We start from the raw sequence: 27,967 nt of genomic DNA, 5'->3' as shown, positions 1-27,967 counted from the left end.
ACAACTGACTAGGTATCCCCCTTTCATTCAGTTGGACAACTGACTAGGTATCCCCCTTTCATTCAGTTGTTCAACTGACTAGGTATCCCCCTTTCATTCAGTTGGACGACTGACTAGGTATCCCCCTTTCATTCAGTTGGACGACTGACTAGGTATCCCCCTTTCATTCAGTTGGACAACTGACTAGGTATCCCCCTTTCATTCAGTTGTTCAACTGACTAGGTATCCCCCTTTTATTCAGTTGTACAACTGACTAGGTATCGCCCTTTCATTCAGTTGGACAACTGACCAGGTATCCCCCTTTCATTCAGTTGGACAACTGACTAGGTATCCCCCTTTCATTCAGTTGTTCAACTGACTAGGTATCCCCCTTTCATTCAGTTGGACAACTGACTAGGTATCGCCCTTTCATTCAGTTGGACAACTGACCAGGTATCCCCCTTTCATTCAGTTGGACAACTGACTAGGTATCCCCCTTTCATTCAGTTGTACAACTGACCAGGTATCCCCCTTTCATTCAGTTGGACAACTGACTAGGTATCCCCCTTTCATTCAGTTGGACAACTGACTAGGTATCCCCCTTTCATTCAGTTGGACAACTGACTAGGTATCCCCCTTTCATTCAGTTGGACAACTGACTAGGTATCCCCCTTTCATTCAGTTGGACAACTGACTAGGTATCCCCCTTTCATTCAGTTGTACAACTGACCAGGTACCCACCCCCCTTTCATTCAGTTGGACAACTGACTAGGTATCCCCCTTTCATTCAGTTGGACAACTGACTAGGTATCCCCCTTTCATTCAGTTGGACAACTGACCAGGTACCCCCCTTTCATTCAGTTGTACAACTGACTAGGTATCCCCCTTTCATTCAGTTGGACAACTGACTAGGTATCCCCCTTTCATTCAGTTGGACAACTGACTAGGTATCCCCCTTTCATTCAGTTGGACAACTGACTAGGTATCCCCCTTTCATTCAGTTGTACAACTGACTAGGTATCCCCCTTTCATTCAGTTGTACAACTGACCAGGTACCCACCCCCCTTTCATTCAGTTGGACAACTGACTAGGTATCCCCCTTTCATTCAGTTGGACAACTGACTAGGTATCCCCCTTTCATTCAGTTGGACAACTGACTAGGTATCCCCCTTTCATTCAGTTGGACAACTGACTAGGTATCCCCCTTTCATTCAGTTGTTCAACTGACTAGGTATCCCCCTTTCATTCAGTTGTTCAACTGACTAGGTATCCCCCTTTCATTCAGTTGTACAACTGACTAGGTATCCCCCTTTCATTCAGTTGTTCAACTGACTAGGTATCCCCCTTTCATTCAGTTGTACAACTGACTAGGTATCGCCCTTTTCCCTTTCCCTTACTCATAGAAGTTGGTCCATCCAGTCTCATCAGCCTTGGAGGCCAGCAGACCTGTGTTCGCAGCATAGCTCATCAGCGCCACTTCCTGGTTTAGGGCAGATACGGAACGCAGGCCGCCGGCAGGGTCCAGCCCCAGGCTGACCACCTGGTTCTCAGGCAGCAGCACCAGCCTCAGCTGGCCAGAGCCGTCCCTCCTCACCCTCAGGGTGTTGTTACAGTTATCAGCCACAGCAGCCAGCTCCCCGTCCGGCCCGTAGGTGAAGTTATACAGGAGTTCTCCGGTGATCAGACTGACTGTGTGTCTGTGGAGCCCATCTCTACTGAACACGTAGTGTTCCTGTTCCCGTGGTGACCCCACCTCATACAGCCCTATGGGCGTGGCCATGGGCCTGTTGCGCCTCACCGCCCGCACGCGGATGTTGTTTAGGTCAGCGATGAACAGTGTGCCGTCGGGAGACACGGCGAGCGAGGAGGGGGCGTTGAGCCCGGCGTCTGTGGCGTAGCCCTCGTCGCCAGAGAAGCACTGGCAGTTGACGTCGTTCTTGCAGTCGCACTCGGAGGTGGCGCCGGCCAGTGGAGAGATCTCTCCGGAGGCGCTGACATGCCGCACGCGATTGATCTTCTTCTCGTCCGTCTCGGCGATGTAGAGCACGCCGGTGTGGGAGATGGCGATGGCCGTGGCGCTCTCCAGAGCTGAGTGGATGGCCAGCTTGCTCAGGGAGTAGTCGATGCCTGGGACCTGGCAGTGCATGGGCCTCCCAGCGATGATGCTGACCTGGTGGTTCTCAGTGATGCGCATGATCACATTGTTCTCCAGAACATACAGGGAGTTGTCTGTAGGGTTCACCGCCAGGTCAGTGGGCCACTCCAGACGCACCTGGATCAACAGACACAGAACACATGAGTCATCACAAATCCACTGGAACTCTTCCCCCCAGCCCTCTGTAGATCTCTCCCTCTAGTCTCCCCCAGCCCTCTGTAGATCTCTCCCTCTAGTCCCCCCCAGCCCTCTGTAGATCTCTCCCTCTAGTCTCCCCCAGCCCTCTGTAGATCTCTCCCTCTAGTCTCCCCCCAGCCCTCTGTAGATCTCTCCCTCTAGTCTTTCTCCCCCCAGCCCTCTGTAGATCTCTCCCTCTAGTCTTTCTCCCCCCAGCCCTCTGTAGATCTCTCCCTCTAGTCTCCCCCAGCCCTCTGTAGATCTCTCCCTCTAGTCTCCCCCAGCCCTCTGTAGATCTCCCTCTAGTCTCCCCCAGCCCTCTGTAGATCTCTCCCTCTAGTCTCCCCCCAGCCCTCTGTAGATCTCTCCCTCTAGTCTTCCCCAGCCCTCTGTAGATCTCTCCCTCTAGTCCCCCCCAGCCCTCTGTAGATCTCTCCCTCTAGTCCCCCCCAGCCCTCTGTAGATCTCTCCCTCTAGTCTCCCCCCAGCCCTCTGTAGATCTCTCCCTCTAGTCCCCCCCAGCCCTCTGTAGATCTCTCCCTCTAGTCTCCCCCAGCCCTCTGTAGATCTCTCCCTCTAGTCTCCCCCCAGCCCTCTGTAGATCTCTCCCTCTAGTCTTTCTCCCCCCAGCCCTCTGTAGATCTCTCCCTCTAGTCTTTCTCCCCCCAGCCCTCTGTAGATCTCTCCCTCTAGTCTCCCCCCAGCCCTCTGTAGATCTCTCCCTCTAGTCTTTCTCCCCCCAGCCCTCTGTAGATCTCTCCCTCTAGTCTCCCCCAGCCCTCTGTAGATCTCTCCCTCTAGTCTCCCCCAGCCCTCTGTAGATCTCTCCCTCTAGTCTCCCCCAGCCCTCTGTAGATCTCCCTCTAGTCTCCCCCAGCCCTCTGTAGATCTCTCCCTCTAGTCTCCCCCCAGCCCTCTGTAGATCTCTCCCTCTAGTCTCCCCCAGCCCTCTGTAGATCTCTCCCTCTAGTCCCCCCCAGCCCTCTGTAGATCTCTCCCTCTAGTCCCCCCCAGCCCTCTGTAGATCTCTCCCTCTAGTCTCCCCCAGCCCTCTGTAGATCTCCCTCTAGTCTCCCCCAGCCCTCTGTAGATCTCTCCCTCTAGTCTCCCCCCAGCCCTCTGTAGATCTCTCCCTCTAGTCTCCCCCAGCCCTCTGTAGATCTCTCCCTCTAGTCCCCCCCAGCCCTCTGTAGATCTCTCCCTCTAGTCTCCCCCCAGCCCTCTGTAGATCTCTCCCTCTAGTCTCCCCCAGCCCTCTGTAGATCTCTCCCTCTAGTCCCCCCCAGCCCTCTGTAGATCTCTCCCTCTAGTCTCCCCCCAGCCCTCTGTAGATCTCTCCCTCTAGTCCCCCCCAGCCCTCTGTAGATCTCTCCCTCTAGTCTCCCCCCAGCCCTCTGTAGATCTCTCCCTCTAGTCTCCCCCCAGCCCTCTGTAGATCTCTCCCTCTAGTCCCCCCCAGCCCTATGTAGATCTCTCCCTCTAGTCTTTCAAGTCTATCCAACTTTCTCTCTCTCACACACTATTCAGAAGTAGGGTTGCACAATTCTGGTAACTTCCCCAAAATTCCCAGGTTATTCCCTCCTGATTCCAGAAATGTTCCAACCGGGAGAATCTGGAAAGATATCGGAATTGTGCAACCCTACTCAGAAGACGGTAGAGATTGGATTTCTGTATAGGTGGGTATTGATACTGTCAATGTATGACTACAAACGGGCAGCACTATGTAGGACCAGTAGAAGATACCCTATAAAAACAAAGTATGTCAACACCCCTTCAAATGAGTAGATTCGGCTATTTCATCCACACCCGTTTCTAACAGGTGTATAAAATCAAGCACACAGCCATGCAATCTCCATATATTAACATTGGCAGTAGAATGGCCTTACTGAAGAGCTCAGTGACTTTCAATGTGGCACCGTCATAGGATGCCACCTTTCCAACAAGTCAGTTCGTCAAATGTCTGTCCTGCTGTGCTGTTATTGTGAAGTGGAAACGTCCAGGAGCAACAACGGCTCAGCCGCGAAGTGGTAGGCCACACAAGCTCACAGAACACGACCGCTGAGTGCTGGAGCACGTCTGTCCTCGGTTGTAACACTCACTACCGAGTTCCAAACTGCCTCTGGAAGCCACGTCAGCACAATAACTGTTTTTCATGGTTTGGGTTAGGTCCCTTAGTTCCAGCGAAGGGAAATCTTAACCCTACAGCATACAATGACATTCTAGACAAGTTTGGGGAAGGTCCTTTCCTGTTTCAGCATGACAATGCCCCTTGCACAAAGCAAGGTCCATACAGAAATGGTTTGTCAAGATCGGTGTGTGGGAGAACTTGAGTGGCCTGCACAGAGCCCTGACTTCAACCCTATCGAACACCTTTGGGATGAATACGAACGCCGACTGCGAGCCAGGCCTAATCGCCCAACATCAGTGTCCGACCTCACTAATGCTCTTGTGGCTGAATGGAAGCAAGTCCCCGCAGCAATGTTCCAACATCTAGTGGAAAGCCTTCCCAGAAGACTGGAGGCTGTTAATGCAGCAAAGGGGGAACCAACTCCATATTAATGTCCATGATTTTGGAATGAGATGTTCGACGAGCAGGTGTCCACATACTTTTAGTCATGTAATGTATATCCCTTTAAGATACAGTCTCTGTAGTTGTCCAGCTTAGTGTATTTGGCCATAAGGCAGAGGGATGGAGATATCCTTTAGACTGCAAAGTCTAGCCTCAGCAGCGCTACACAGGTGTTTTGCCCCAAAGGGCCTATAAGTCCAAAATATAAAGATATAAAACATAGATTTTTTGCTTCCCATGTTTCCCTCCTGACCTGACTGACGTCCATGCTGGAGTCACAGCTGAGTGGGCGGACCGCTGTGAGGTCATTGGTCTTGATCAGGGTAGAGATGATGCCGTTTTGGTCCACCTTACGGATCATGGTGGCGTCAACAAAGTACATGAGACCGTTCTTATCCACAGCGATCCCTGACAGACAGAAAGACGTAAGAGGGGGCAGGGTTAGAAATCACAACATTCTGACGTGTGAAAACTAGTTCTGGTGCTGCTAACACAAACAGTCAAAACAAAGTCAAAGTTGTGCTCGTCAGGCATTCTGTCGTCTCATCACAATGACATCCGGATGTCGGTGTGCTAGCTTGTCATCTTTCTTGTGACACCAAGTGACAGTGCAACACTACGCCTGGCAGTTTGGTGTCAAGAAGTGCCATCGTCTCTTTTCCAGGTCACTGCTCTGAACAAATCACTGTCGTTTCCATTACACCCACCCCCTGAAGATAGCCTACCCTAGATAGATATTGAGCAGTGGAGGCTGCTTAAGGGAAGACGGCTCATAATAATGGCTGGAACAGAGCAAATGGAATTTGATACCATTTCACCTATTCCACTCCAGCCATTACCACGAGCCCGTCCTCCCCAATTAAGCTGCCACCAACCTCCTGTGATATTGAGTGACAGCTAAGCACCCCAAATGAACAGCAGGTGAACCTGTGTAAAATCCCACAATAAATGTGTAAGTGACAGTTTGTAAGTGACAGTTTGTAAGTGACAGTTTGTAAGTGACAGTTTGCAAGTGACAGTTTGCAAGTGACAGTTTGTAAGAGACAGTTTGTAAGAGACAGTTTGTAAGTAACAGTTTGAAGTGACAGTTTGTAAGAGACAGTCAGCTATAGCAAAATAATCCTTAAGTAAATTAGAAGAGTGGCTCTGATTTTATAGTGAATGTGTGGAGCATAGCAGCCCTGCAACAGTACTCAGTAACAAGTCACTGTCACCTCCCCAGTCCTGGTTGATAGCCCCTGTTCCTGGGTACTCACCCCTGGGGTTCATGAGTGCGGCCTCCATGGCCTTGCCCCCGTCCCCACAGCGAGCCTCGTCGAAGGGGACACACTGCTCGCCGGTCCCAGCCACCACCTGGGCATTGTCCAACAACTGCCGCCCGCTGGTCAGCGAGCGCAGGCGGTATATCTGCCGAGAGTTGGTGTCTGAGAGGAAGACCGACCCAGACATTGGATCCACCGCTAGGTAGTACTTGTGTGTAGGGTTGTTCCTACGGAGAAATTATATGAGAGAATATTTTAGATGGTAATAATAATAACCTCCAGCAACTAAAATCAATTTTAAGAGGTGTGACAGATAATCCCTCAAAGGACTAAAACAGAGATTGGGAATACATTCCTAAGGCACCCCACAATACAGGAAGATAACTATCGCTTTTGCTACAGCTGTATGTCAGGCAATGTCACCAAGCTGTTGAAGGGTGCATAACTTACCCATGCCTCAAGTCTTTATTTCTGAAAACAAAACAAAGAAACCAACCTTGTTAGTTTCCACCCATCATCCTACTTAACCCCTCCTCCACTGACACCCTCCTCCACTGGCACCACCCTCCACTGGCACCCTCCTCCACAGGCACCCTCCTCCACAGGCACCCTCCTCCACTGGCACCCTCCTCCACTGACACCCTCCTCCACTGACACCCTCCTCCACTGACACCCTCCTCCACTGACACCCTCCTCCACTGACACCCTCCTCCACTGACACCCTCCTCCACTGGCACCCTCCTCCACTGACACCCTCCTCCACTGACACCCTCCTCCACTGACACCCTCTGTACGTTGATACCTTACCTGAGCTCCAACACAGCCGTGGTGTTGAGGGTGGGATAGACCCGGCGGATGAAGTTGAGGTCTCCAACATACAGGCTGCCGTCCCCCCCACAGGCCAGCGCCACAGGGGCCAGCAGCTTGTTGCCCTCGGCCAGACCACTGCAGCTGGGACAGGAGATACTGCGCCTGCGCCCGTTACCCATGATGCTGTTGATGACTGGAGGCTGCTGCTCTGAGACAAACACATTCTCCCCACTGCCCTTATGTAAGATCCCTGAAACAGTAGAGGCGAACACTTCTGATTCAAAACAATATCTTTTTAGATCCTAAAAATACAGCAAGGGAACAAAGACCCAGTGACACTTTTTAAATCAACCTCCATCTTAATATGAACTTACTTATCATTTTAGACTTTCCCAAAAATAAAACAAAGTCATTCAATCTGTAATCCAATCTGTAATCCAATACTGTTCAAACTGTTGCTATAGAAACAAGGTGAGTTTCAGATGGTGAGCGTCAGAGTAGTATATTAGTGGCTAATAAGTCTGGCTACACATCTTACTGCAAATTGAGAAATGATGTGACTAAACTCAACAATAAGAAGCAGAAACTATATTATGAAGCCAAGATCAATGATATAAAGAATAAAAAGAATAATAATTGGAATACGTTAAATGAAATTTATGGGTAGAAAGACAAATTCAACTGCATCTTTCATCCAATCAGATGGCTTATTCATCACGTTGCCAATTATTTTAATGATTTCTTCATTGGCAGAGTGGGAAGACTTAGACAGGAAATGCCAACAACAAACAGTGAGCCATCGTACTCGAGCATAACATTTTTATAATAAAAGAAAAGCATTGTAAGTCAGAATTTTGTAAAGTTAGTGTGGGAGAGGTGTTATCGATCAATAATGACAAAACCTCTGTCATTCACAACTTAGATGGAAAGCTACTGAGAATGGTAGATGACATAGCCACTCCTACTGTATATGTCATATCTTTCATCTGAGCCTAGAGGAAATGGTTTCTAACATGTATTGTCTCGGCGGGGGCGAGGGGGGTTTGAATACTTGTCTAATGTTTCATTTTTCATATAAAAAATAAATAATAATAATTCAAATTTTTCTTCCACTTTGACATGGCAGAGTACCTTGTATAGATCGTTGACCAAAAATTACAATTACATTACAATTACATTACAATTACAAAGTCAAGGGGTGTGAATCATTTCTGATGGCACTGCATGTGTATCTAACCTTGTGGGGAAATACAATACAGTCCAATCCTATTTTCCCTAGCCCTAAACGGTACACTAACCCGAAAACCTAACCGTAACCCTAAAACCTAACCGTAACCCTAAAACCTAACCGTAACCCTAAAACCTAACCGTGACCCTAAAACCTAACCGTGACCCTAAAACCTAACCGTGACCCTAAAACCTAACCGTAACCCTAAAACCTAACCGTGACCCTAAAACCTAACCGTGACCCTAAAACCTAACCGTAACCCTAAAACCTAACCGTAACCCTAAAACCTAACCGTAACCCTAAAACCTAACCGTAACCCTAAAACCTAACCGTAACCCTAAAACCTAACCGTAACCCTAAAACCTAACCGTAACCCTAAAACCTAACCGTGACCCTAAAACCTAACCGTAACCCTAAAACTAACCGTGACCCTAAAACCTAACCGTAACCCTAAAACTAACTGTGACCCTAAAACCTAACCGCAACCCTAAAACCTAACCGCAACCCTAAAACCTAACCGTAACCCTAAAACTAACCGTAACCCTAAAACTAACCGTAACCCTAAAACCTAACCGTAACCCTAAAACCTAACCGTAACCCTAAAACCTAACCGTAACCCTAAAACCTAACCGTAACCCTAAAACCTAACCGTATCCCTAAAACCTAACCGTAACCCTAAAACCTAACCGTAACCCTAAAACCTAACCGTAACCCTAAAACCTAACCGTAACCCTAAAACCTAACCGTATCCCTAAAACCTAACCGTAACCCTAAAACCTAACCGTAACCCTAAAACCTAACCGTAACCCTAAAACCTAACCGTAACCCTAAAACCTAACCGTATCCCTAAAACTAACCGTAACCCTAAAACCTAACCGTAACCCTAAAACCTAACCGTAACCCCAAAACTAACCGTAACCCTAAAACTAACCCACATTCTAAACCCAATAGAAATAGCATTTGACCTTGTGGAGACAAACAAAATGTCCTCAGTTGGTCACATTTTTTGTTCGTTTACTATTCTTGTGGGGACTTCTGGATGCACACACACACACACACACACACACACGCACACACACACGCACACGCACACACACACACACAGAGAGAGATTTTTAAATGTATGTAAATTGTAAAGTCTTTTGTCTGTAATGTCTTTTCATTATGCGTCGAACCCCAGTAAGACCAGCTGTCGTCATTGACTCCCTGCTTGTCATTGCCTACACACAGGAATATTCAATTGGTATTCAGGGCACGCCTAATGCTGTCAAACACGGAGGTGAAAGACCAGTGTTGTCGGAGGAGATTACCAGTGGCACTGCACTGATATAGAGATGAGACAAGACAAGGCTACTTGGAGGTTAAACATTCATTCATGCGCTCAAATAAGTGGTCTGGTTTCAGTGACCATGTAGCCACACCTTTTTAACATTTCACAACACTAAACAAAAAAACAGAAAGAATTCACACAGTTGTGAATGATCTGACTGTGATAGTAGCCTATCTGTCCCGGTGTGAGTGAACTCAGTTCTAAAATGGCCCTGTTCTGACTTTCAAAGGATGTAGGTATTTTTTTTTACTAGGCAAGTCAGTTAAGAACACATTGCCCTTTCCGACTCACAATCTCTTACCTTTCCTGTCTACTCTCCACTGTCCTATCTCAATAAAATAAATAAAATCCATAAAATATGAAAACAAAATGTTGTTGGGTCGTACCACTGGCAATGTTGAGGGAGTGATGTTTGTCCAGGGACCAGCCCCCTAAGTTGGAGGGCAGCAGCTCATATCCCTGCAGCACCGCTGTTCTCTTCTCCCACAGGATCTGACTGGGACACGTCTCATACTCAAACCCCACTGACACTGTAGAAAAACAGAGGAGAATACCACTTTATTCTCCATCCCAAACTTCAGCATCACCTCATAAGTAACACAGAATTGAATCACATTGCATGGCACGTACAGTCAGTGAATGCTTTAAATGTACTCTTCATGGTCACACCAACCACACGTGATACACGCACGTGGACAAGGTTTAGTTTACTTCAATAAGAATGTTAATCAGGTGAGTGACATTTAATGAGACGTGTGTGTGTGTGTGTGCGTGTGTGTGTGTGTGTGTGTGGAGAGAAACATACTCAGCCTGATCACATGCTGTATGTGTGAATGGATGGGCCCCGAGGTAGACAACTGTTCACACCTACACAGTAGCACAGTATGTTACTGTGCTGGTGTCAACTTAATTAAACATGTGATAATTTAGAGAAAGATAGAAAGCTTATGTTTGATTAGTTGAGTGAGAGATTGTCAGAAAGGTCTGCCAACCTGTTGCAGTAACAGATAACATGGTATTGTGTCTGGATAGATGGTTACATCTAATATAACGGACCAAACATCTCACGCTGCTACTCACCAGACGCCTGGGTCAGACCATAGACCCTCTGCCTGTAGGCATCTGTCTTGTCCCAGATGTAGGTGTAGGCCAGGTTAGGAGAGGCGTGGAACCACTTCTGGAAGAGATGTCCCTCCACGGCCACCATCAGGTGCACCCTGGCCAGGGAGAGAGGCACCAGGGCCTGGGTCATGGTCACCTTCAGCAGGGCGTGGTACCCGGAGGCACGAGAGCTCAGGTAGCACAGCTTCAGACCTGTGCCCGGGATCTCCAGCTGCTCATGAACCACCTAGGAGGAGCAGGGAGAGAGGGAAAGAAAGAGGAAGAGGAAGAGAGAGATGTGAGAGAGAGAAGACAAGAAAGTGTGAGAGAAACAGAGCTAGAGAGAGAGAGAAACAGAGCTAGAGAGAGAGAGAGAGAGAGAGAGAGAGAGAGAGAGAGAGAGAGAGAGAGAGAGAGAGAGAGAGAGAGAGAGAGCTAGAGAGAGAGAGAGAGAGAGAAACAGAGCTAGAGAGAGAGAAACAGAGCTAGAGAGAGAGCTAGAGAGAGAGAGAGAGAAACAGAGCTAGAGAGAGAGAGCTAGAGAGAGAGAGAAACAGAGCTAGAGAGAGAGAGAGAAACAGAGCTAGAGAGAGAGAGCTAGAGAGAGAGAGAGAGAGAGAGAGAGAGAGAGAAACAGAGCTAGAGAGAGAGAGAGAGAGAGAGAAAGAGAGAGAGAGAAACAGAGCGAGAGAGAGAGAGCTAGAGAGAGAGAGAGAGAGAGAGAAAAACAGAGCTAGAGAGAGAGAAACAGAGCTAGAGAGAGAGCTAGAGAGATAGAGAGAGAGAGAGAGAGAGAGAGAGAGAGAGAGAGAGAGAGAGAGAGAGAGAGAGAGAGAGAGAGAAACAGAGCTAGAGAGAGAGAGCTAGAGAGAGAGAGAGAGAGAGAGAGAGAGAGAGAGAGAGAGAGAGAGAGAGAGAGAGAGAGAGAGAGAGAGAGAGAAAAACAGAGCTAGAGAGAGAGAGCGAGATAGAGCGAGAGAGACAGAGCGAGAGAGACAGAGCGAGAGAGAGAAACAGAGAGAAACAGAGAGAGAAACAGAGAGAGAGCGAGAGAGATAGAGAGCGAGAGAGATAGAGAGCGAGAGAGATAGAGAGAGAGAGAGAGAGAGAGAGAGTGAGTGCTGTGTATGTACCTGAGTCTCAGGGATGATGTGCCTCTCTGCAGGGTGGGAGCTGAAGAAGGAGGAGAGGGGCGAGGCCACCACCACAGGGTCTGGGTGGACGTAGCCGCTGAGGTCACAGGCTGGGATGGTATTCTCCTCCGTCTTCAGCACCAGCGTGTCCATGGCATAGAACCGGTTCCAGGGTAGCCACACCATGCGCTCCTGGCTCAGGAACGGAGCTCGCTCGAAGCGCAGGGCCAGAGACACACCCCCATTGGCCACCAGGTCAAATCTAGAGAGGAACAAAGACAGAGGACAAGGGGGTTATAAACCCTTTGATCCTCACCATCCTCAAATGACTCAAAGATATCTAAGTCACGGGGGACCTAAGGGACATAAATCCATTCATACATCTAAAGATCTGTTGTCATATTCAAACACCAAAAAATCACCTACGTGCCATCCTGCCGAGTCAGGGTGAAGCCGTAGTGAGGGTACTTGACAAACGTCACGTTGACCCCCACCAGGGGAGTCCCGTCCGTGGTCACGACCTGGCCTCGGATCAACGCTGCCAGGCTGCAAGAGAGGATATAGCTGCAAGGTGAAGGTATGAAGATGGTGTAACAACACATGAATCAAATCTCTTAATGTACATTGCATTCGGAAAGTATTTAGACCCCTTTACTTTTTCCACATTTTGTTACGTTTACAGTCTTATTCTAAAATGGATTAAATTGTTTTTTCCCCCTCATCAATCTACACACAATACTGCATAAAGGCAAAGCAAAAACAGGTTTTTATAAATTTTTGCAAATATATAAAATATCAAAAACAGAAATATCACATTACATAAGAATTCGGACCTTTTACTCAGTACTTTGTTGAAGCACCTTCGGCAGCAATTACAGCCTCAAGTTTTCTTGGGTATGATGCTACAAGCTTGGCACACCTGCATTTGGGGAGTTTCTCCCATTCTTCTCTGCAGATCCTCTCAAGCTCTGTCAGGTTGGATGGGGAGCGTTGCTGCACAGCTATTTTCAGGTCTGAGATGTTCGATCGGGTTCAAGTCCGGGCTCTGGCTGGGCCACTCAAGGATATGCAGAGACTTGTCCAGAAGCCACTCCTGCGTTGTCTTGGCTGTGTGCTTTGGGACGTTGTCCTGTTGGAAGGTGAACCTTTGCCCCAGTCTGAGGTCCTGAGTGCTCTGGAGCAGGTTTTCATCAAGGATCTCGATCCTGACTAGTCTCCCAGTCCCTGCCACTGAAAAACATCCCCACAGCATGATACTGCCACCACCATGCTTCACCGTAGGGATGGTTCCAGGTTTACTCCAGACGTGACGCTCGGCATTCAGGCCAAAGATAACAAATCTTGGTTTCATCAGACCAGAGAATCTTGTTTCTCATGGAAGAAGTTCGGTGCCTTTTGGCAAACTCCAAGCGGGCTGTCATGTGCCTTTTACTGACCAGTGGCATCCGTCTGACCACTCTGCCATAAAGGCCTGATTGGTGGAGTGCTGCAGAGATGATTGTCCTTCTGGAAGGTTCTCCCATCTCCACAGAGGAACTCTGGAGCTCTGTCAGAGTGACTATCGTGTTCTTGCTAACCTCCCTGACCAAGGCCCTTCTCCCCCGATTGCTCAGTTGGGCCGGGCGGCCAGCTCTAGGAAAAGAGTCTTAGTGGTTCCAAACGTCTTCCATTTAACAACGATGGAGGCCACTGTGCTCTTGGGGACCTTCAATGCTGCAGAATTTATTTGGTACCCTTCCCCAGACCTGTGCCTCAACACAATCCTGACTCGGAGTGCTACGGACAATTCCTTCGACCTCATGGCTTTTGCTAGGACGTGCACTGTCAACTGTGGGACCTTATATAGACAGGTGTGTGCCTTTCCAAATCATGTCCAATCAATTGGATTTACCACAGGTGGACTCCAATCAAGTTGTAGAAACATCTCAAGGATGATCAATGGAAACAGGATGCACCTGAGCTCAATTTCGAGTCTCATAGCAAATGGTCTGAACACTTATGTAAATAAAGTATTTTTGTTTTTTATTTTTAATACATTTGCAAAAACTTCTAAAAACCTGTTTTCACTTTGTCATTAAGAGGTAGATTGATGAGAATATTTTTTTTGTAATGTATCAAAATGTAGAAAAAGTCAAGCGGTCTGAATACTTTCCGAATGCACTTGTATGACTGTGAAAGTCAGTGGTAATTACTTTAGAATATTCTGACCTTATGCTGATGTTTACTGTATAAACAGTTGATTATATCCTGAAGTAAGTAGAATTGATAGATGGGTACATTACCTTGAGTTGAAGGGGTTGTTTCCAGGGATGATGTGGGTGCCATCCCTCCCCACCAGTAACTTGACTCTGTCGTAGAATGATCTGACTTTCAGCGAAGGTGATTGGCTCTGCTGGATGATCTGCAGTGGATCCCTTGCTCCCAGGCACAGTGGATTGGTCAGGCACAGACTCTGAGCGCAGCAGTCGGGATCCATGCAGTCTGTCAGTCCGTCTGCAAGGGGTAGCACATGATAAAATAATCTGGACAGACAGACACCGCTGCAACTAAATAATGATTCAGTGGCATTTTTTGATTTGTCATTTTTCCTTTTGTTGTTGGGCAGAATAGAACAAGATCATTGTCAAGCAGAAAACAGTGCAACAAAGAACATTTGAAAACATGCAGGTTTAGCATCTGTATACCCTCTATACTGTGTCAATGTGAAACACAACATATATTCAAATGCATATTCCCTTTCCATTCTTTTCACGAGTTCATTTATTTCTCTTCAACTAATGTTATATATTCATTAGGATGTGTGTGGTATTTTTGCCTCATTCTCAAGTTTTTTATACATTTTTATTTATTTCACCTTTATTTAATTAACTAAGCAAGTCAGTTAAGAACAAATTCTTATTTACAATGACGGCCTACACCAAACCCGGACGATGCTGGGCCAATTGTGCGCCGCCCTATGGGACTCCCAATCACGGCCGGTTGTGATACAGCCTGGAATCAAACCAGGGTCTGTAGTGACGCCTCTAGCACTGAGATGCAGTGCCTTAGACCGCTGCGCCACTCAGGAGCCTACAAAGGAAGTTCTCCTTCAGAAACACAGTGCCTGCCTGTCGTACTTTTAATCAAAACCAATGACACTGACATCAAAGTCAAACGGGACATCACTCACAACCCTAAGGGCGTCTCCTCTCTCTCTCTCTGCATACTAACACAAGCAAGCGCGTTCATTCAGAACTGTCAAAACAAACACCTTCAACTATGCAAACTACTTTCAGACTTTGTAAACTTTTATCTGTCTGATCTTTCAGCTTTTATTTGGTGAAATAAAACAGACAGAGACAAACAGAGAGGGAGAGACAGAGAGGGAGGGAGACTGATAAACACCCGACAGACAGATTAAGGAAGTGAGTAGGAAGTATGACAACATCTCCAATGAAGAAGGAAGATGTTTTGGATTAACCACAACAGCCTGCCTGCCAGGCATCCAGCCACACATTGAAATGGACTGGCTGTAAGACTGTTAAAACCCCCTATCGTCCTCGGAGCATATTACCCTATTGCTCAGACGAGAAAGATTAAAGATGAAAGGCTTCCAGGGGCTGCATTAAGATACCTGGAAGCATAGCATCCGGACTCAATTGCCTGACATGCCACAGAGAAAGCCCTCTTTAAGATCGACATAGCTCTGGCCTCGGCACACTACTTAGCCGCTAAGCAAGGAAAAATAGTCATGGGTATCATTTTCATGTTAGATAACCCTGCACTGACAGATTGAATGGGGCTGGCTGGTTGCTTGGAGAGGAGCTGCTATTGGAGAGGAGCTGCTGCTTGGAGAGGAGCTGCTGCTTGGAGAGGAGCTGCTGCTTGGAGGGGAGCTGCTGCTTGGAGAGGAGCTGCTGCTTGGAGAGGAGCTGCTGCTTGGAGGGGAGCTGCTGCTTGGAGAGGAGCTGCTGCTTGGAGAGGAGTTGCTGCTTGGAGCGGAGCTGCTGCTTGGAGAGGAGCTGCTGCTTGGAGCGGAGCTGCTGCTTGGAGAGGAGCTGATGCTTGGAGAGGAGCTGCTGCTTGGAGGGGAGCTGCTGCTTGGAGAGGAGCTGATGCTTGGAGAGGAGCTGCTGCTTGGAGAGGAGCTGCTGCTTGGAGAGGAGCTGATGCTTGGAGAGGAGCTGCTGCTTGGAGAGGAGCTGCTGCTTGGAGAAGAGCTGCTGCTTGGAGAGGAGCGGCTGCTTGGAGGGGAGCTGCTGCTTGGAGAGGAGCTGCTGCTTGGAGAGGAGCTGCTGCTTGGAGGGGAGCTGCTGCTTGGAGAGGAGCTGCTGCTTGGAGAGGAGCTGCTGCTTGGAGTGGAGCTGCTGCTTGGAGAGGAGCTGCTGCTTGGAGAGGAGCTGCTGCTTGGAGGGGAGCTGCTGCTTGGAGAGGAGCTGCTGCTTGGAGGGGAGCTGCTGCTTGGAGAGGAGCTGCTGCTTGGAGGGGAGCTGCTGCTTGGAGAGGAGCTGCTGCTTGGGGGGGAGCTGCTGCTTGGTGAGGAGCTGCTGCTTGGAGAGGAGCTGCTGCTTGGAGGGGAGCTGCTGCTTGGAGAGGAGCTGCTGCTTGGTGAGGAGCTGCTGCTTGGAGAGGAGTTGCTGCTTGGAGAGGAGCTGCTGCTTGGTGAGGAGCTGCTGCTTGGAGAGGAGCTGCTGCTTGGTGAGGAGCTGCTGCTTGGAGAGGAGCTGCTGCTTGGAGAGGAGCTGCTGCTTGGAGAGGAGCTGCTGCTTGGAGAGGCATCTTTGATCCTCTCACAAATGGTCACAGGAGGGGGGGGGGGGGGGGGTCACTTAATCTTCCATCAGGGAGGGAGGAGGAGATAATATGGACATCCATTTCTGCAAACTCCAGGTCACTGATCCCCAATGCACTCTGGGGAGGAGGAGGTGAAGACGGCATCGATTCAGCCAGCTTCTCCTCTCTCCCCAGCCTGCTCAACGCTAGCTCACACAGACAGAAGGATTCCATAATTGGGCCATTCAGCCCTGATAACACCAGACTCAAAATCACACCTCTCTGATCCTGGAGCAAGTCACTGGGAGGAAACCTCTAGGAGAAACTCAGGCAGGCGTCTGGCTGACTGGCTGACTGCTGCTCGTCCGGGAGAATCAAAGAGCTTGTCAATTGCCATACCCGAGAGATGCTGCTGTGCCTTACAAGTGGATATTTACAGGAAATAAATATATATTTTCCCCTCATCAGCAGTATAGTTTCACAAATACTGTAAGTGCACCACTGTTGATTCCAAATCAAATCGTGAGTCATGCATGGGAATGTCATACCTTCATTTTTCTTTTCATAGGCAAATCTACTAAGTGGACACAGCATTCCTCAGCCTTCCTCCTGTGAACCTTCACCACTCACCTCCTTCGTTGTCCTTGTTGTCGGCACAGGCGATCTCCATGGCAACACTGCAGCCAGGTCCTCTCCAGCCAGTGTGGCAATCACAGTGCCAGCTGTTCTGACCCAGGCTGCATTGACCATTCCTGTTACACTGACCCGGACACCCATCTGAGAAAGAGAGAGGAGGTGGGGAGGAGAGGGAGGGGGGGGGGGGAGTAGAGGGAGGGAGGGAGGGAGGGAGGGAGGGAGGGAGGGAGGGAGGGAGGGGTGGATGGGACCAGAGAAGAGGTCAGTAATTGTGATTTAGTGACAGAGTAACTTGCACCAGCTCACCAACTTTATATCTTTAGTCTCTGTCTGACGTTGCAGGTTGCAGCTCACAATAAGCGCTATAAAAAACACTATTGATTACATGGCAGGGGGATTGCATTTCATCATAACAATGCTCTTCTTGTGCATGTGGATTTTATACAGCTATATACCCTAGCATCACAACGGAGGGGTTTGGCGTGCGATAAATTGTTTTCTTCAATATCCATTCACAGCAAAGAGTATTCAATAAAAGAGAATAAGTTCACAGCCGATTAATTTGCGGTGGTTGATTTGCCTCTGGAGGCTGGCCGGGGTGTAGCGCTGCCTCATGAGAGAATTTGATTAGGGGAAGCTGATGAGATTACAAGACACAGGGAGTGAGATCAACAGGAGAGATGCTTTACAGTATATCATTGACGACTGCAGTCAATGTAATACACCTTCAGAAGATGTAATATTCTCCCAGGCTAGGTGAATTAAGAGGACATAATGAATGTTGCTGGGACATCTGTCTCAGTGGTGTAGGGTAGTCTGTACAGGAGACCAGAGGAATGGGACCAGGCTGTGGGGAGGTATTGGACTGTAAATCTACATAACTCACCCATAGTATTTAGTGAATTACCATCTCCAAGGTCAAAAGAGCAGTCCTCTCTGAGAGAGGTGATGAGAAATGTGAATCTATAAACTGTATTTAATAATCAGACACTTTAGTCGAATGGATGAACATAAAATATTTTTCTGAACAGACAAAAATCTCATTAAAGCGTATTAACATTTTACTTTAAGCCAGCTTAACAACATGGCTGCCGTTCCTGATGAGGAGCAGCGCAGTCATTAGCATCCCAGAAGGGATGAGCACGCAGCTCCGCTGGTACGGCCCATCTATAAGTATTCTACCTACTGCTGGGCAGATGCAGCTAAAAGGCCAAGTCCATTAATATTCCTATGGAGGGAGCAGAATGCTGCAGCAGAAATAACAGCCTACTTAACATGGAGTAGAAATGTACACTGCTAGCTAACTGTGTGTTTACAACTAGCGTTTACAACTATACGTAGCTAGACAGAGAGACAAGCTAACAGGTAGACACTCACAAACAGATACAGACAGACCAAACCTTACACATGTTAGTCTTGTGTTTAACAAAGTACAAGATAAAAAACAATGCAATGGGGACTGTTATGAAGGGGTACAAAGAGTGCACTAGCTGAATATCCCTATATGAGGGACCAATGGGGATACTAGCGAATGGGAGTTAGCATTTGTATTTGTATATATTATGGATCCCCATTAGCTGCTGCCAAAGCAGAAGCTACTCTTCCTGGGGTCCAGCAAAATTAAGGCAGTTTATACAAAACATTACAATACATTCACAGATTTCACAACACACTGTGTGCCCTCAGGCCCCTACTCCACCACTACCACATATCTACAGTACTAAATCCATGTGTATGTATAGTGTGTATGTTATCGTGTGTGTGTGTGTGTGTGTGTGTGTGTGTGTGTGTGTGTGTGTGTGTGTGTGTGTGTGTGTGTGTGTGTGTGTGTGTCAATGTTTGTGTTGCATTACACTACTGTAACTCTAAAACACCAACTACCACTAAGACATTGAGCGCACACTTCACAATACTAAGGATGCCACGACACCCCTCTACACAGATCTATTTTAGGCCTGGGGAACTAATGAACAAATCAGACCACCACTTAGTTAAATACAATACCTTGTTCCAAGCTGTCCCAAAAGTTTGCATAAAAACAAAACATGTCGTGGTTTGAGAAGATGTTTGTGTGTAGAGGAGGAAGTGGGGTTCTCAACGTGGTGTGGTTCATCACAGGTAAAAGAGGAGTGAGATGGAGGAGACTGACATCAAGACCACCTGCATCTCTCTCATCGTTACCTGTGAAAAACCACACCATTTAATGCAACAGAGCGCAAAGTTGATTGCGTGTTTCTCACTGAAACATGGCTGTCTTCAGACTGTAGTACCGCTCTTTTTGAAGCCTTCCCCCCGGACTACAGCTTTTCATACTCTATCAGAAAAGGGGAAAGGTTGGGGGAACAGCTTCTATTTTTACTAATGCTCTCAGCTGTAAGGACATTTAGTTTGGAGAATGGGTTTTGTGAGCATCATGCTATACTGATTAAATGTCAGCCACCAGTGCTGGCTATAACCCTGTATAGGCCACCAAAGCACTGCCCCACTTTCTTTACCGATTTCTCTGAACCATTATCTATTGTCCTTGAGAACTATGATAAAATCATTGTGTTGGGCGATTTTAATATTCATGCTGGCAAAGAGACTGACTTCAAGGCCACTGAATTTATGAATCTTTTGAGCTCTATGGACTTTATCCAACATATTACTGGGCCCACCCATAACCACAGCCATATTCTGGACCTGGTTATTACCAAGGGGCTTTCTCCTGGACCTGGTTATTACCAAGGGGCTTTCTCCTGGACCTGGTTATTACCAAGGGGCTTTCTCCTGGACCTGGTTATTACCAAGGGGCTTTCTCCTGGACCTGGTTATTACCAAGGGGCTTTCTCCTGGACCTGGTTATTACCAAGGGGCTTTCTGCTGGACCTGGTTATTACCAAGGGGCTTTCTCCTGGACCTGGTTATTACCAAGGGGCTTTCTCCTGGACCTGGTTATTACCAAGGGGCTTTCTCCTGGACCTGGTTATTACCAAGGGGCTTTCTCCTGGACCTGGTTATTACCAAGGGGCTTTCTCCTGGACCTGGTTATTACCAAGGGGCTTTCTCCTGGACCTGGTTATTACCAAGGGGCTTTCTCCTGGACCTGGTTATTACCAAGGGGCTTTCTCCTGGACCTGGTTATTACCAAGGGGCTTTCTCCTGGACCTGGTTATTACCAAGGGGCTTTCTCCTGGACCTGGTTATTACCAAGGGGCTTTCTCCTGGACCTGGTTATTACCAAGGGGCTTTCTCCTGGACCTGGTTATTACCAAGGGGCTTTCTCCTGGACCTGGTTATTACCAAGGGGCTTTCTCCTGGACCTGGTTATTACCAAGGGGCTTTCTGTTGACATTTCCTCTATTGTTGATGCTGCTTTAATTGATCGCCACTGTGTCTGTTTTACTACCTTGGTGCTCATAGTGCAGGGTAATACTGAACACATTATTAAGTGTGTATGAACAATACACCATCACCTATTCTGCCTTCCTCTAGTGATGATTTAGTTGATAACTTTAATAGTAAATGAAGGGCAACTATTGATGCCATAGCTGCAGTAAAGTTAAAAAAGGCCACATGCAAACAGAGAATCCCTTGGATGAAAGAGGAAACTAATCTGTTTAAAGAGAAATTGCAGAAAGGCAGAGAGGAAGTGGAGAAAGTTGGATGTCCATTATGATATAATGAGAGAGCAACTTGACATATATAACAAGGCAATTAGAAATGCCAGAAGGGCTCATTTCTCTAACTTGATCACTAATAATCAGAAGAATTAGAGAGTGCTCTTCTCAACCATTGATGGCCTGATAGATCCTACCCCCCACAAACATATGGGAACTTTCCTCCACATCTAAATCGGATGATTTTGTAGCATATTTCAGAGATAAGATAACAAACACTAGGCTGGCTATCAGTCAAGCAAGGCCTGATGAGAAGTTTGATGATATGTGCTCTAGCCTACCACGCAAAGGCACTATGGATTTATTTTCCCTGGTTGACACAGACATGCTAGGGAAAGTGATATCACAACTTAAGCTTTCTTACATGCCTTCTCGATCCTATCCCCACAACCTTCTTCAAAACAGTTTTTTAATTGCATATCTGAAGAAGTGCTAATAACTCCACTGTTCACCGGCAATTCCCCACTGCACTAAAAACTTCTATGGTGAAACCCCTTCTGAAGAAATTTATTATAGATTCTTCAGCTCTTAGCAATTTTCAGCCAATCTCCAACCTTCTATTCTTAAGTACAATTCTGGAGAAATTGGATTTTAAACAGCTAAATGATTTTCTAAGTACCAACTGTAGTAAAATTCCAGTTTGGTTTTCGTGCCCACTACAGCACAGAGACAAGCCTTAGTTAGTGTGGTAAATGATTCTAGAGCCAACACAGATGCCAAGCAGCTTTCTGCCCTTGTACTCTTGGATTTATACTGAACAAAAATATTAACGCAACATGCAACAATTTCTCAGATTTTACTGAGTTACAGTTCATATAAGGAAATCAGTCAATTGAAATAAATTCATTAGGCCCTAATCTATGGATTTCACATGACTGGGCAGGGGCGCAGCCATGGGTGGGCCTGGGATGGGGAGCCAGGCTCAGCCGATTGATATGGGTTTTTCCCCACAAAAGGGCTTTATTACAGACAGAAATACTCCTCAGCACCACCTCAGATGAACCTGCAGGTGAAGAAGATGGATGTGGAGGTCCTGGGCTGGCGTGGTTACACATGGTCTGCGATTGTGAGGCCGGTTGGATGCACTGCCAAATTCTCTAAAACAACGTTGGAGTTGGCTTATGGTAGAGAAATGAACATTACATTCTCTGACAACAGCTATGGTCGACATTCTAGCAGTCAGCATGCCAATTGCACGCTCCCTCAAAACTTCAGACATCTGTGGTATTGTGTTGTGTGACAAAACTGCACATTTTAGAGTAGCCTTTTATTGTCCCCAGAACAAGGTGCTCCTGTGTAATGATCATTCTGTTTAATCAGCTTCTTGATATGCCACACCTGTCAGGTGGATGGATTAACTTGGCAAAGGAGAAATGCTTACTAACGGGGATGTAAACAAATTTGTGGTCAAAATTTGAGAGAAATAAGCTTTTTGTGCGCATGGAACATTTCTGTGATCTTTTATTTCAACTCATGAAACACCAACACTTTACATGTTGTGTTTATATTTTATGTTCAGTATAAGTGCTGCATTCGACACTGTTGACTACGACGTCCTTCTGGATAGACTGGAGGTGGGTTGGTCTCTCCGGTCCAGTTCTAAATTGGTTTAGGACCTATTTAACTGGTCGAGAGAGTTTTTTTGTCACCCTTGGTGTGCATAACTCAGGAGAAAATAGATATCACATGTGGCGTTCCACAAGGTTTGATTTTTGGGTCTGTTACGGTTCAGTATATATGTTCCCGCTTGGCAGCGTTATCAGAAAGCACAGCATTGATTTTCATTGCTACGCAGACGATTAACAACTCTACATTTCTCTGTCACCACATTTTAGATAACGATTTTTTTTCTCCAAATCACACATTAGGAATGTGGCCAAAATAGCTTTTTACCACCTGAGGAACAATGCCAAGGCGAGGTCATTTCTCTCTCAGGCTACATACAGAGAGACTCATCCATGCTTTCATTACAAGCAGGCTTGACTACTGTAATGCTCTCATGTCTGGTCTACCAAAGAAAGCCATTGGTCAACTACAAAACATACAGAATGGTGCAGCATAGATACTGACCAAGACCAGACAGAGAGCACACATTACACCGGTTTTAAGGTCTCTGCACTGGCTGCCTGTGAGTTTTAGAAATAATTTTAAGATTATTCTATTGTTTTTTTAAAAATCAATCCATGACTGTGCACCCCAATACATGCCAGACATGCTTTTTACTTACTGTGCACCCCAGCCTCTGGAATAGCCTGCCAGAGAATCTGGGTGGGGCCGAAACTGTGGACATGAGATGGAGGTGATTCTCAACATGACGTGGTTCATCACAGTAAAGTGGAGAGGAGATGAAGCTCCTTCTTCACACTCAACTCTCTCATCACTAATTAGAGAGGGACACAGAATGAACAGAGAATGGGAGCTAGCACACAGCGCCGGCCTTTTCACATGGCTCTAACAACACAGCCCACAGTGGAGCCCCAGGGAGAGGTTGTTCTCATCAGATGGGAGGAAAATAACAGAGAGGAAATTAAAGCCCTTGGGGGGGTTGAATGAGGGGGCAGAGTGTCTGTCCCTATTTGTTGGCTCCCAGGAAGGCTAAGTGTGTCTTAGGGAGTACCGAGAGGCCTGCCGCCCAGACTACTCTACTGGAGAGTGGGTGACTAGCAATGTTGGCTCAACCCCCCCCCCCCCCCCCCCCCACAAAGTGTTGTGAGCTGAAGCTTTAATTTCGCAAGCATTCTGTGCAACTTCTGGTACACGTGCAACTGTGAACACTTTACCCACTTTAAGTTACAGTTTCAGACAGTGGCCCAAAGGCTATTGTGGCTATTTGAGCATTATGTAGTCGTATCAGAGTGGCCTATCAACTAAACCAATGGAGAAAATGCTGTACAAAACCTGCTCTTTCCACGACACAGACTGACCAGATGAATCCAGAGGAAAGCTATGATCCCTTATTGATGTCACTTGTTAAATCCACTTCAATCAGTGTAGATGAAGGGGAGGAGACAGATTAAAGAAGGTTTTTTAAGCCTTGAGACAATTGAGACATGTGTCATTCAAGAGGTGAATGGGCAAGACAAAAGATTTAAGTGCCTTTGAACAAGGTATGGTAGTAGGTGCCAGAGGTACCGGTTTGAGTGTGTCAAGAACTGAAACGCTGCTGGGTTTTTCACGCTCAATAGTTTTCTGTTGGGATCAAGAATGGTCCACCATCCAAAGGACATCGAGCCAGCATCCAGCATTGGAGTCAACATGGGCCAGCATCCCTGTGGAACCCTTTCAACACCTTGTAGAGTCCATGCCCTGATGAATTGAGGCTGTTCTGAGGGCAAAAAGGGGGTGCAACTCAATATTAGGAAGGTGTTCCTAATGTTTTGTCCACTCAGTGTAGATAGCTGTTGTCTTCCATGATATTGCCTACAAAAGCCAATATGTGTTGTTCACGGCTTGACATTCTAGGACTGATGTTTTACTGGTCTGAAAGCTCAAATCACTTTATAAAAATAGGGAATGATCTGTAACACAATTGGCTAAATAGGTGACTAAAAATTAACTCACTAACTAGCAACTCAACAAATGTGCACACATGGCTACACGACTACACGGCGGCTACACGGCGGCTACATGGCCACACGGCGGCTACATGGCCACACGGCGGCAACACGGCGGCTACATGGCCACACGGCGGCTACACGGCGGCTACATGGCCACACGGCGGCTACACGGCGGCTACATGGCCACACGGCGGCTACATGGGCACACGGCGGCAACACGGCGGCTACACGGCGGCTACATGGCCACACGGCGGCTACACGGCGGCTACATGGCCACACGGCGGCAACACGGCGGCTACAGGGCGGCTACAGGGCGGCTACACGGCGGCTACAGGGCGGCTACACGGCGACTACACGGCGGCTACAGGGCGGCTACACGGCGGCTACAGGGCGGCAACACGGCGGCTACACGGCGACTACACGGCGGCTACACGGCGGCTACAGGGCGGCCACACGGCAGCCACACGGCGGTTACACAGCGGTTACACGGCGGCTACACGGCGGCTACATGGCCACACGGCGGCAACAGGGCGGCTACACGGCGGCTACAGGGCGGCTACACGGCGGCTATAGGGCGGCTACACGGCGGCTACAGGGCGGCTACACGGCGGCTACAGGGCGGCAACACGGCGGCTACACGGCGGCTACAGGGCGGCTACACGGCGGCCACACGTCAGCCACACGGCGGTTACACGGCGGCTACACGGCGGCTACACGGCGGCCACACGGCGGCTACAGGGTGGCTACACGGCGGCTACACGGCGGCTACAGGGCGGCTACACGGCGACTACACGGCGGCTACAGGGCGGCTACAGGGCGGCTACACGGCGGCTACAGGGCGGCAACACGGCGGCTACACTGCGACTACACGGCGACTACACGGCGGCTACACGGCGGCTACACGGCGGCTACAGGGCGGCTACACAGCGGCCACACGGCAGCCACACGGCGGTTACACGGCGGTTACACGGCGGCCACACGGCGGCCACACACGGCTACACGGCGACTACACGGCAGCCACACGGCAGCCACACGGCGACTACACGGCAGCCACACGGCGGCCACACGGCGGCTACATGCGGCCACACGGCGGCTCTGCTTTGGGATTTCAAATGCGCATCTAAGCTACATTCCGACTGCGAGTGACGGAAAAAATGATTGTGCCAATGAAATAGAACAAGGCCACTTCTCACCGGGCCAGCCAACAACAAACCACCAACTTAGTCTTGAAGTTATATCTATTTTTGTTGCATATGAAGCGACTGTTATTATGTTGATTCAATCCAAATTACCATAGTAGAGGGGGAAATTGTATCTGTTTAAAGCCAGGAAAGATGGTGTACTGTACATTTTAGTAAAGTTCAATCTTGTGCTGGCAATTCTCAATGCGCTCATCTTAGAGGGAACATTGGTGACTAGGCTGGGAGGCTGGAGATGGATGTGGAGATGTGGCTGGGTACTTTGACTATAGATTACACATTTTCCCTCTAGTGGAGGAACCAATCCAGATGAATGGGAGAGCTTCTTAATGACGTGGAGGATAGGAGCAGGAAAGGAGGACACTCGTCAGAATTGGTGGATGTATCTGCTGCTGAAAGATATAATGCTCTTTATATAGTCAGTGAAAAAGAGCTATATTGTGGAAGGACAAACATTGGACAGGATCAGGTACTGACACTACCGCCTCATAACGTAAGGCTTAGGGAACGAACACGATGTATCTTTTAAACATGTGGGTGACAGTTCCTCTGCTTGGCTGAGAGTTACTACAGCGGGAGGATAGAGGCAGGGTACTACTGTGTGTGTTAGTATGTTAGCGTGCCAAGGTGTTGGCTGATTGGCCGGATGCATACCGATGGTGCAGTGCTCTCCGTTCCAGCCCTGTTGGCACTGACACTTTCCGTCCCGGCAGGTCCCGTGCTTTACACACAACGGGTTGCAGACACGCTGGTCACATCCGGCGCCGTTCCAGCCCTCATCACAGCGACACACTCCGCCAAAACACACGCCGTGGGCGCCACAGTCCGACGAGCAAACCTCTGTGGAGGCACATGAGCACAGTAAAAAGACAGTGGATCAGCATACTAGATGAACAGAGGGAAAGGGTTTTCACAGAGGAGCTGTGGCCACAGTGTGGATGGACAGAGGGAAAGGGTTTTCACAGAGGAGCTGTGGCCACAGTGTGGATGAACAGAGGGAAAGGGTTTTCACAGAGGAGCTGTGGCCACAGTGTGGATGGACAGAGGGAAAGGGTTTTCACAGAGGAGCTGTGGCCACAGTGTGGATGGACAGAGGGAAAGGGTTTTCACAGAGGAGCTGTGGCCACAGTGTGGATGAACAGAGGGAAAGGGTTTTCACAGAGGAGCTGTGGCCACAGTGTGGATGGACAGAGGGAAAGGGTTTTCACAGAGGAGCTGTGGCCACAGTGTGGATGAACAGAGGGAAAGGGTTTTCACAGAGGAGCTGTGGCCACAGTGTGGATGGACAGAGGGAAAGGGTTTTCACAGAGGAGCTGTGGCCACAGTGTGGATGGACAGAGGGAAAGGGTTTTCACAGAGGAGCTGTGGCCACAGTGTGGATGGACAGAGGGAAAGGGTTTTCACAGAGGAGCTGTGGCCACAGTGTGGATGAACAGAGGGAAAGGGTTTTCACAGAGGAGCTGTGGCCACAGTGTGGATGGACAGAGGGAAAGGGTTTTCACAGAGGAGCTGTGGCCACAGTGTGGATGGACAGAAGGAAAGGGTTTTCACAGAGGAGCTGTGGCCACAGTGTGGATGGACAGAAGGAAAGGGTTTTCACAGAGGAGCTGTGGTCATGGTGTGGATGGACAGAGGGAAAGGGTTTTCACAGAGGAGCTGTGGCCATGGTGTGGATGGACAGAAGGAAAGGGTTTTCACAGAGGAGCTGTGGCCACAGTGTGGATGGACAGAGGGAAAGGGTTTTCACAGAGGAGCTGTGGCCACAGTGTGGATGGACAGAGGGAAAGGGTTTTCACAGAGGAGCTGTGGCCACAGTGTGGATGGACAGAGGGAAAGGGTTTTCACAGAGGAGCTGTGGCCATGGTGTGGATGGACAGAGGGAAAGGGTTTTCACAGAGGAGCTGTGGCCACGGTGTGGATGGACAGAGGGAAAGGGTTTTCACAGAGGAAATGTGGCCACGGTGTGGATGGACAGAAGGAAAGGGTTTTCACAGAGGAGCTGTGGCCACAGTGTGGATGGACAGAGGGAAAGGGTTTTCACAGAGGAGCTGTGGCCACAGTGTGGATGGACAGAGGGAAAGGGTTTTCACAGAGGAGCTGTGGCCATGGTGTGGATGGACAGAGGGAAAGGGTTTTCACAGAGGAGCTGTGGCCACAGTGTGGATGGACAGAAGGAAAGGGTTTTCACAGAGGAGCTGTGGCCATGGTGTGGATGGACAGAGGGAAAGGGTTTTCACAGAGGAGCTGTGGCCATGGTGTGGATGGACAGAGGGAAAGGGTTTTCACAGAGGAGCTGTGGCCACGGTGTGGATGGACAGAGGGAAAGGGTTTTCACAGAGGAGCTGTGGCCATGGTGTGGATGGACAGAGGGAAAGGGTTTTCACAGAGGAGCTGTGGCCACGGTGTGGATGGACAGAGGG

At 48.5% G+C, this 27,967-nt stretch overlaps 1 protein-coding gene across 2 annotated transcripts in view; it reads right to left on the bottom strand.

The window, feature by feature from the left end:
- Positions 1-27,967, bottom strand: part of LOC120056421 (teneurin-2-like) — a 375,571-nt gene that overhangs the window by 10,264 nt on the left and 337,340 nt on the right. For both annotated transcript variants that reach the window (XM_039004579.1, XM_039004578.1), the window contains exons 13-24: positions 26,202-26,387; positions 17,127-17,273; positions 14,027-14,237; positions 12,171-12,290; positions 11,745-12,006; positions 10,591-10,858; positions 9,897-10,040; positions 6,950-7,202; positions 6,593-6,613; positions 6,137-6,369; positions 5,134-5,288; positions 1,377-2,251 (exon numbers count right to left, since the gene is read on the bottom strand). In XM_039004579.1, the coding sequence (XP_038860507.1) occupies positions 1,377-2,251; positions 5,134-5,288; positions 6,137-6,369; positions 6,593-6,613; positions 6,950-7,202; positions 9,897-10,040; positions 10,591-10,858; positions 11,745-12,006; positions 12,171-12,290; positions 14,027-14,237; positions 17,127-17,273; positions 26,202-26,387 (2,875 nt within the window). The remainder of the gene's footprint in view (positions 1-1,376; positions 2,252-5,133; positions 5,289-6,136; positions 6,370-6,592; positions 6,614-6,949; positions 7,203-9,896; positions 10,041-10,590; positions 10,859-11,744; positions 12,007-12,170; positions 12,291-14,026; positions 14,238-17,126; positions 17,274-26,201; positions 26,388-27,967) is intronic.

The sequence above is a fragment of the Salvelinus namaycush genome, chromosome 12 (genome assembly GCF_016432855.1).
Source record: "Salvelinus namaycush isolate Seneca chromosome 12, SaNama_1.0, whole genome shotgun sequence".
Classification (NCBI taxonomy): Eukaryota; Metazoa; Chordata; class Actinopteri; order Salmoniformes; family Salmonidae; genus Salvelinus; species Salvelinus namaycush.
This window is presented reverse-complemented; position numbering and strand designations above follow the sequence as displayed.